The 11115-nt window shown below is 33.8% G+C and overlaps 1 protein-coding gene across 2 annotated transcripts in view; it reads left to right on the forward strand.

Annotated features, from left to right (window-relative positions):
• SESN3 (sestrin 3) overlaps positions 1 to 8848 on the forward strand; it is a gene marked incomplete at both ends in the record, with an annotated part of 69264 nt that extends 60416 nt beyond the window's left edge. For both annotated transcript variants that reach the window (XM_080700527.1, XM_080700528.1), the window contains 4 exons: positions 3383 to 3501; positions 4287 to 4477; positions 6877 to 7021; positions 8762 to 8848. In XM_080700527.1, the coding sequence (XP_080556653.1) occupies positions 3383 to 3501; positions 4287 to 4477; positions 6877 to 7021; positions 8762 to 8848 (542 nt within the window). The remainder of the gene's footprint in view (positions 1 to 3382; positions 3502 to 4286; positions 4478 to 6876; positions 7022 to 8761) is intronic.
• Between the last annotated feature and the right edge of the window lie 2267 nt (positions 8849 to 11115).

The following is an 11115-nucleotide window of genomic DNA, read 5'->3' on the forward strand; positions in this document are numbered from 1 at the left end:
GTATGAGGTTACTGCCAGCACAATACAGCATACTGTTTTACAGTAAACTTTTTAATGAGTAGAAGTATATGAAAAAATAACAAAGATTATAGTATAGTAAATATGTGAGCCAGCAACATAGCTGTTATTATCAAGTATTATGCACGTACATAATTGTATGTGTTATACTTTTATGTGACTGGCAGCAGAGTAGATTTGTTTAGACCAAAATCACCATAGTGTGATAGGTAATGCATTGCACTATGATGTTTCTATGGCTACAGGCCCAGAAAGCAATAGGACTTCACAGCTCCATCCTAATTTTATGGGGCTACCTTTGTGTATGAGGTCCATCCTTGACCAAAATGTTGCTCTGTGGTGTATGAGTGTATTTCAGGTCCATTTGAGACAGACTTCTAGCCTTGTTGTCCATACTCTGTCTTGTATAAAACATTATTTAAAGCAGATCAGTTGCCGGGCATGGTAATGTTTCCAAAAAAAAAAAAAAAAAAAAAGAGTGTAGCCCGGAGGTAGAAGGGCTTCCCAGGAACCCCAGTACCACCAAAAAATAGATAAAGCAGATCAGTTTCTTATAAAATATTTAATTTACCTTACTTTTGTAATTTTTTAAAAACTGAAAAGTAAAATCCTGTTTCAGTGGAGAAATCTTTTAAAAATGTTTGACATTTTTGTGGGTAGGGGATGTGGGGGAGTATTATTCTTACATAGCTGCTTATCCAAATTAGCTCTAAAATTACTTTGTACTTACATTTCTTTGGCATTGTATAAAAATGTATTATTTATGCCATTTTTCAACTTAATTTGTAAGAATTTATTCTGTATTAAAAGCTAGGATTTCTTGCTCTAGCCTTTAAAATATGCTTTTTCTAATATTATAATTAACTTTGAGATAGGAAACTTCAAGTATGAAAGATATTGAACACCATATAGTAAATGTTATTAAAATAGCATAGACTCAATACAAAGCTTAAAAGTCTTAAAAGTCATCAATCTATATAACATTTTTTAAAATAGAAATTACTAGTATAAAAATAGGTCTGGGAGTGTAGCCCGGATGTAGAAGGGCTTCCAGGAACCCCAGTACCACCAAAAAAAAAAAAAAAAATAGAAATTACTGTCTTAAGGCTAGGCTAATCAGTTGTAAATTCTGAGAATTGTTTTGGCTGTAACACTTTTGTTACTGGTAAATAGTATTGATCAGTAGCTTGAGATGTTTTACAGGAAGAAAAAGAACCACTTTTTTTTTTTTTTTTCGGGTCTGGGGATGGAACCAAGGGGCATTCGACCTCTGAGCTACACCCCTTGGCCTGTTTATTCTTTATTTTGAAACCAGGTCTCACAAAGTTATGGAAAGCCTCACTATATAGCTGAGACTGTCTGCGAACCTCAATCCTCTGGTCTCAGCCTCCCGAATGCTGGGATTACAAGCGTGCGCCACCATGCCCGGCTATAAGGACCACTTTTATCATTTCACCTTATAATTTTTTAAACCCAAGGGCCTTCTACATCTAAGCTACATGTCCAGCTCTTTTTATCTTATTTCATTTTGTGTTATTTTGTAACAGGGTCTTGCTAGTTTGCTAAAAGCCTTACTATTTGCTGAGGCTGTCTTCAGAACAGCAGTCCTCAAACCTGCGATCCTCCTCTCTCAACCTCCCAGGCACTGGGATTATAGGCATGAGCCACCATGCCTGGTATATAATCTTTTTTAATGAAATATTTTATCTACCCAGTTGGGTAGCCATTTTAATTCGCTGAAGGCTACTGTACCTATAACTAAGGCTTATACTCAGCAGGAAATCCCAAATAAACAAACCTGATGTTTAGTTATTATTCAATATTCATTCTATACACATTTTATTTTCAGTAACCCATGTAAGTACTAAGGTTTTAAGACTTCATAAGATATGAATCCTTTCCTCAGGCTGTTCATGCTAGTGGGAGAAATAAGTAAAACATATATCAGAATGTGAAAGATTCTAGAACCTAGAAGAGGGCACTGAACCCAATCTTGATGGAGGAAGGACATGGACAGATAGGAGCCTGGAGGAAGAATGGCTATACCTCTTAGATCTAAGAAATGTCTTACAGCGGTATATGTGGAGAAGCCAAGCAATGCCTAGGAATGTCAGGGGGGACAGGAGGGCATGGGAAATGACATCTAGGTCTGAGAAAAGACATGAGGATAAGGTAATAGGATGCTAGGTGTGGAAACAAGTGATTCCCATGCTTTTAGGACATAATCGGGAAGTAGGGTATGTGAAGAGAAAGCTGGTTAGGTAAATGACCACCTTATCATAAGACCCTTCTAATCTTAAGAAACATGTAATCTGGCCTATTTTGGAAGTTTTTAGTTGAGATATCTATAAAACTTCCAGTCTGGAGATACTTAGCAGTGCTTCTCCAACTGGAATATGCCTCCAAGTATCATGGGAATCTTGTTGGGATGCAAACACAAAGGTGTGGGTAGGCCTGAGAGGCCACCTTTCTACAAAGTCCCCAAGTGGAGCCAGTGCTGCTAGTCTGCAAATCAGACCTAGAGCAGCAAGATAGAAGACCAGATAGAAGAGCTGGAGAGGACTTTAAAATTAAGGTGAAGTTTTAGAAGTTATCAGCATATAGCTGGGAGCTAAAATTTAAAAAGCTAATTATAGAAATCCAGGGAGGACAAGTAGAAAAGAAGGAAAATAATGGGCCTATGATGAACTTTGTGATAAACCTGATTTTAAAATGTAAATATTCTTACTAAAGTTAGTAATACTTACTGGCTTCCAGACAGTATTTTAAAAGCTTCTAAGATTACTAGAGTTTCAGAGATATTAATATTTTATTTCTTTGGGTTTTTTGAGATATTGGAAATATATTTTGGATTCCTTTTTTTTTTACCTTCTTGGACCTTTGAAAGTAAATTTTGGCTGGCAAATCTTGGGCCTTATTAAAAAATTATGTCCTGATATTAACAAAAAAGATGATATCATATGTGAAACATTAAAAGAAATAATTTCAATATATACTTGTTTCTAATGTTACTCATCCCCTGTACTAAATTTTCTAGCTGCACAAAAATAATATAGAAAAGGTATTTTTTATAGTAGCTGAGTCATTTTTATAGACTTACCAAATTTTAAGATGTAAATAAAATATGTTTTTTCTACAAAATATTTTTCTTAGTTTGACTATTCTGATAAAGCATTCTAGATTCTGTGTAGGATTCAAAGAGTAGCTTTTCAAGGCTTTTTTTTTTTTTTTTATGGTGCTAGGGATTAAACCTTGGGCCTCCCACATGCTGGACAAGTTCTGCCATTGTGCCTGGTGAGTTTAGCTTTATTTTCTTAACTATGTACACAATTCTTAACATTGGATTGTTTGTTATCTTCATTAGATTTTGAAGATGAAATTATTGTAACATCTGATGTCTCTCGCTATATCGAAGACCCTGGTTTTGGTTATGAAGACTTTGCCAGACGAGGAGAAGAGCATTTGCCAACATTCCGAGCTCAGGTATAAGAGGTCTTTCGTTCACAGAAACTAAAAAATATTGCCATTTTAACTGTTGAAATGTAAATGAATTGCCATCTAAAGGAATTGATAGGTCTTTTTGATATGATTGGTAAATCTTTGTATTTAACCTCATTTTCAGCCTGTTCTAATTTGATGTCCCAATAAGTGGATAATTATTTAACATTCTCCCCAAGAAATTAAAAGGAAACTGCACTGTTTACTTACTTGCATTGTTATGTGGTAGTTGTATAATATTTGTACCATTTTGAGGAAGGAAATCAAATGATATTGTCACATTCATAATTAAAAGACACTTTGTAATAAGATCACATACCAGTATTTATGGGTTTAAGGACAACCTCCCACATCCCTAGAAAATGTACCCACTGATGATAAATAGGCTTGAATTAAACAGAGCTCTTTTGTGCCTATTTCAGATGATCTGCAACTGTTCATGTCACTGAATAGGTTTGGTGATATAGGAATATTCCAAGATGTTCTAGGGTTCCCTTCACTTTCAGGTACAGTGTGCATTGTACCTGATCACAGGAGGTGGCATCAGTTTGTCACTAACATGCCAATCCCTAGACCGCATAAAGAAACATCCAGGCACTCCAATCTGCAAACTAATGTGTAGGGTTCTTGGTAAAGCCTTAGTAAATCTGCAAACCAAAAACTAAATTAGAAATATTCCCACTGACTTGCTTGAGTAGTTTTATTTAATAAAAACATAGAATTTAAATGTAGAATATCCATTTTTAATCAAATACATTTTATTCTTTTAGGACTACACCTGGGAAAATCATGGGTTTTCCCTGGTGAACAGACTTTATTCTGACATTGGACATCTTCTTGATGAGAAGTTTCGAATGGTCTATAATCTCACCTACAACACTATGGCTACCCACGAGGATGTTGACACAACCACGCTGCGCAGAGCTTTATTTAACTACGTTCACTGTATGTTTGGAATCAGGTGTGTTCAGTATGCCTGCAGTTTTATACCATTTCTAAGTAAAAATTCTGACACGAGTCAAGTGTTAATGAATCTTAATAATGGCACACATAAAAGTACAGTAATAAGAATTTACTAAGGAAGGGTGAGAGAAGCATCAGTAATTGTTAAGTATAGGATAGAATCAGAGTAAATTTGAGAATCTTTCCTGAAGAATAGGTTAAGAAAAAAATGCCAGGCATGGTGGCACATGCTTGTAATCTCAGTACTTCAGAGGTTCAAACAGGAAGCAAGGACAGCCTCAGCAAGTAGACTCCCATTAACCCATATGAGACCCTGTTTCAAAATAAAAATAGAATAAATAGGGCTGTAGGAGTATAGCTTAGAGATAGAAATGCCTCTGTGTTCAAATCCCAGTACAGAAGAAAGGAAGGAAGGAAGGAAGGAAGGAAGGAAGGAAGGAAGGAAGGAAGGAAGGAAGGAAGGAAGGAAGGTTGGTTTTGTGTTTCCTTAGATCTTTAGAGAACTGTAACAAATTTGGGTTTGTTTGGTTAGTTTGTTTTGGTTTTAATTTAGTTTTGAAGAAATGGCTATTAGGGCATAAGCAAAACTAGAATAGATTCTGTCCTCATAAAGCTTATGTAAGCTCACATAAGTGTGCTGAAATGAAATTTATCAGTCAACATAAATTAATGGATTCTAAATTTAGAAAAATAGCATTGAGTAGATAATAAATGAGGGAATGAGATTGAATACTCTAATCAAGAGAGTTCTTTTTGGAGAATGTGCCTTTTTAAGCTGGGTTTAGAAAACATTTTGTGGAGATTTGCAGAAATTTTATAGTTACAAATTCGTTAAACATGACTATATACTATATCTTTTAGCATATCATCAAAAAGTTCTTATGGAATATAATTTGAGTTCAATTTGTAAGCAAAGTATTTTCTAGAATTTTAACCAAAGGATCACAAAATTTTCCAACAAATCAATTAATAATGCAAGAATAAATTAATATAAAAATAATTAATAACCACAGGTTGAGCATGTAAAATCTGAAAATCAAATCTGACATCAGAATATTCTGAAATTCTTAACTTTCATCTTACTCAAAATTTTTCAGATTTTGGAGGATTATGGATTTCATATTTTTTAGATTTGAGTTTGTTTCATATTTTTAGGTTTGACTGGTAAAGTCTTTGCAAGTATCCCCAAATCTGAAAAATATTGAAGTGTAAAACACTTCCTGTCCCAGGCATTTTGGATAAGGGACTCTCAACCTGTATTATGATAATATATAATAATTATACTGTTTGCACTTTGACTATCCTAGACAATAAATGATCAAAAATCACATTTTAAAATATATATAGCCAGGCATAGTGGTGCATGCTTGTAATCCCAGTACTTGGGAGGCTGAGACAGGAGGATTGCACAAGTTCAAAGCCAGCCTCAGCTACTAAGTGAGGCTCTCAGCAGCTTAGTGAGACCTGTTTCCAAATAAAATATAAAATAGGTCTGGGAGTATAGCCTGGAGGTAGAAAGACCCTGAGTTCCATCCCCAGTACCTCAAACATATATATATGTGTGTGTGTATGTGTGTATACACACATATATATATACATATATATACACACACACACACACACACACACACACACACACACACACATTATAGTTACCCACGTAAGAAAAATAAACATTAACAGAACCTGGAGGTAGAAAGCCCCTGAGTTCCATCCCCAGTACCATACTATATGTGCGTGTGTGTGTGTGTGTGTGTGTGTGTGTGTGTGTGTGTGTGTGTATACACACACACACACACACACACACACACATATATATATATATACATATATATATACACATTATAGTTACCCACATAAGAAAAATAAACATTAACAGAACTTAATAAATGTTGTCATCATACTTATCTGTTTGATGCTACTAAGTAAAGCTTATATAAAATTATCAAGATACCTTTTATTTAGGCAACACTTTGAGTTTAACAGTTAAGTTGAAAATATACAAGAATCCAAAAGCTTCCAGTATCACATTTACCTACCTACCTGTATCTGCGCATTCCCTCTGCTGTCTTTTCTGTTATTACTGGTGAACCATCCATGCTCTGTGCACTTAGACACAAACTTCCATATCTTCTCCCCATCTAGAGATCTTTGTCCTAGGAATTCTCCCTCCTCTCATCCATATAATCAGCTTTACTCTTTTCATTGGACTTTCTCCAGCTGTCTGGAAATACACTGTCACTTCTCCCATTTTTTAAATAAAATTCTTTCATCTTTTTCTTTGTCTTTGGGGCTACTACCTCACTTTTCTGTTCCTAGACAGTAAATATTTCTTGGTATATTAGAATTAACTTTTTTTACTCTTGTTATAATAAAGCTATGTCATATTGCTCATAGGTATGATGACTATGATTATGGAGAAGTTAACCAATTACTTGAACGAAGCCTGAAGGTTTACATTAAGACAGTGACCTGCTATCCTGAGAGAACTACAAAGCGCATGTATGATAGTTACTGGAGACAGTTCAAACACTCAGAAAAGGTAGTAGCTTCATGACTAAGCATTATACTATAGACAAATGTTCAGTATAACAACTAATAATTATGAGAAATGATACATGATAGTGCTAACAAAGTAGTACCATTGAAATTAAAGTTGAATCATCTAGCTCTTATGTTTTTTAAAATTCAGGTTTGGGGTTTTTTAATACAAGAAACTAATTTTTTTAAAAATTTTATTGGTGCACACACGCACACATCACTCATTTATCTCTTACTCAGTTCCCACCCCATTCCTTCCCCCTCCCTCCTTCTAAATTGTGGTTATGTGCTTACTTTATGTAACATCATGTATAAAGTATAATTTTAGCATCAGTTTTTGAAAGACTGGATCTTTGAAATAGTATCTTTCAAAAATACCAAATGAATATATTTCTACCATTTAATATATTTCTACCATTTTAGCAAAGACCAAACCAACTGAGAAGTTGTGTTAAGTTTAATTGTATCTTGGCCTAGAAACATATCCATTAGATTCTTTAACTGTAGCTAGCCACCAGAGCTATTAGAACAATAATTTCTCATCCCAATTTAGACTTTTAACATCATAATGTAGGACTTTTAGCCAACTATATTATTATATAAAATATTTCTTTGGATGAAATATATAGGAATTATTTCTATGTTAAAATCTAATAAATGTTGAGGGTCTTTACCAACATTGCAGTATAAGAGCTGGCTTTTAAATCTTGGCCTTTTAATTATTAAGTCTGAGACTCTCTTTTATACCACACTTTCCAAACTTGAGAGTAGAAAGATCATTCTAGAATCCTGACAATCACTATTGAGGTCATGCTTGTAATCCCAGTACTTGGGAGACTGAGATAAGCCTCAGCTATCTATTGAAGCCCTCCACAACTTATTAAGACCCTGTTTCAAAATAAAGAATAAAAAATAGAGCTAAGTGTATAGCTCAGAAGTAAAATGCCCCTGGGTTCAATTCCCAGTACCAAAAAAAAAGAAAAAAAAAAAGGTACGACTAAGGTTTGACCTCAGTCTTTACCAGATTTTTTGAAATTTATGCCCAGTGTTATATGTGCTATAAGTGTTTTTTCCTTTTTATAGGTTCTAGATTCTAGAATCTTTCCCGGATTCTGCCTAGCATTTCTTATTATGCAGAAACATTTATTCAACAATATATTCAAGTGGTAGAAAGATATCATGGTAGAAAGATATCAAAGTAATTTTAATGTTATATATTTTTTGTAGTAAATTTTGAAAACTTGTACATATTCATTTGAACTTGTCAGCTCAGAAGTAAACCAAAAGAAATGCTCTTCAGAGTTTTATCTAAAGATTCTAAGGAAGTTGTGTATAACTAACAAGTACCAGACACTAATTAAAAACTGTGTTAAGCATCCGTATTTTACTTTCATATCCTTCAAGTAAATGAGAAGAAAATTTTTTAAATTTATAACTTAGAAGGAAGCATAATTTGTAGAAAAAATGTAATTTATAAACATTAATCTTTAATCTACAAGGCTAATTGGTTTTATATAACATATAGTCTAACAAGGTTTTGGAAATTTTTTGGACTGTAAGTTGTTTTTACTCCTTGCAGACCCAGGTTTGAATGTTATATCACATACATGCATAAATATGACCAAGCATGTGTCTGTATGTTGTCTATTTAAAAAGCCATGTACATATCTGATATATGAAAAAGCTGAAGATGTTTCTGTTGTTTACTGCAGTTACTCACCTGGTTAATAATCCTTTCTAGGTCCATGTGAATCTACTTCTGATGGAAGCACGGATGCAAGCTGAGCTGCTTTATGCCCTTCGTGCCATAACTCGGCATTTGACCTGAGGCATTGCCTGGGGAAAATGGCATATGTGTGCAAAGACCTTTTCACATAAGATTTACATCAGAAACTCTTTGTGATATAGCATCAAAAATTATTCAGTTCTCTAGTGTCAAAGTTTAGCCGTTTTTTTGCCCCCCAGCTGTAATGTGCAATGATGTGTTTATTTTTCTTGATGCTTAACATTACTAACCGTTGCAAAAATAATACTGAGGAGCACTACTTTGCATTGTTTATAGTTGGATTTTTGGATACTGATCATAAATCATGAACCTGGATTGTTAATGCTTAACTTCAGTGCTTTGGGGTTTATGTGTATATGTATTTTTTCTTTACCATTTAAAAAAAATAAGGAAAAGCGCTTACAATCTGCTCAAGCAATTGTTTTTCAGATCTTGGAATTCAGCAAAGAATGACCTCCTCTGGCCATTCTCTGGTTTTCATGTTGTGTCCTAAGTCTGGTGGAGGGAAAAAGCATGCGCTGTTGAACCAAGCTGCTCACTGGACACAGATGTGTCCCCAGGAGATTATATGTCAGGCACTGTTTTTTTTTATTTGTTTGTTTGTTTTTTGGGGTTTTTTTTTACTGCTATTGGCAATAGTGTGAAATGTGACACAGCCATTGTCCATAATTTAATGTGAAATTAATCATGATGAATCCTATAGCATGCTACTGAAATACCAAATTCAGCTATTTTCTCTCTTCTAAAACAGAAGTTTCAGTTTTCCATATCAGATGTATATATAAAAAGTGGAATTATGCACAATCCTTCCTATCACTGACAGTAATTCTCAGTCACCTTAATAATCAGTGCTCACAGTGCTGCTCACAGTTCATTTAGTTGGTACATATAAACCTGTACCCACACAAGACTGACCAAAAATTTTCTTTGCACATTTTTCCTTTCTTATAGTTTTTTCTATATTACAGTAAATGAAAGAAAGTTAATATGCCTATATTTTTTCCTGTTAGGATTTTAGAAATTATTTTCCATGATTTTCTTCTTATTATAGGTTATCAGTTTATTATTCAAAGGTAAAAAATTGTGTTTCTATGCATTAATGTGATTGAACAACAACATGAAGAGTGCAATATATTCTGAAAAATACTCAGCTAAACTTTCCCCTTTTTGTGTCACTGCAGAAGTGTCCTTTTAATCAGAGCTATAAAGAAATTTTGCTCAAATTTCTTTATTGCACTAGACTTTTTTTGTTTTACCTTACTGGGGTTAAACAATGTTCTTTTCGTAATGCCAAAGCATTCCCTTCCCCAGGAAAAAAAAATCTCTTTGGACAACTGGTTAAAAAAAGATGTTGAGTCATAGGGTAGAAACAAGCGGCCAAAACGTCACATTTTTGCATTGGTTTATGTTGCTTGACTAGACTATCTTTGGAAGAGCACAACTTTATGTGTTTATAGCTTTAATTTGTATTATGTTAATGAACCAGTGAAGTGCCTAAAGAGATGCTTACAACTATCCAGTAGGACACAGCTGCACTGCTTAAACACTTTTGGTTAATTAAGGGTGACTTGAATTTCACACATACATACTGATTTTTAAAAACATGCATTTTTTCATAGTAAATAGTATGACTAAAATTTTCCGTTACAGTTCCCACAACAATTTCAAATTAGACTTAGTTATTATATAGGACTCACTTTTTTTCTCTCATGAAAGAATTGTGGGCTAGTTTTGTGTTAAATCACGTTTCCTTCCCTTTTTCATCCTTCTCTAATACAGTATGTTAGTTGCTTTCCTTTAGCTTTTGTTCCAGATAGGAAAACAAAGATGACTGTACACCAATTTATAAAAGGTAGTTCTATATTCTGAGATTCCAGGATCTTATTTACTATCTTCCATGTGAGGAAAAAATTACTAATATTTTTAATATTAGTATTAAAATAATTTTAATATTAACAGTGATTTACTTAGAGATTATTCAGAGAAGTCATGCCAGAGCTCTTTTGTTCATTGCATATACCTTATGTTGATTTTCTTCAAAATTACATTACATACCTATGTATTAACTACAAGGAAAGTATTTAGGAGAATGGCAAAACACGGATGGAAACATAAATGTCCATTTGATTATTCTAACTTCAGGACTTTCAAGTTGAGGATGTTCTTTTATTCTTGCATTTGTTTTCTTATTAGAATCTTTTCAATTAGTAGCCCTCTATTTTTGTGTTGGTGAATTGTATTACAGGATGAAAAAAGATTTTTATGTATCAAATAGGAGAAATTCTCACAGGACACCATATAAGCTTTAG

Source organism: Muscardinus avellanarius (assembly GCF_963383645.1).
Source record: "Muscardinus avellanarius genome assembly, chromosome: 1".
NCBI lineage: Eukaryota > Metazoa > Chordata > Mammalia > Rodentia > Gliridae > Muscardinus > Muscardinus avellanarius.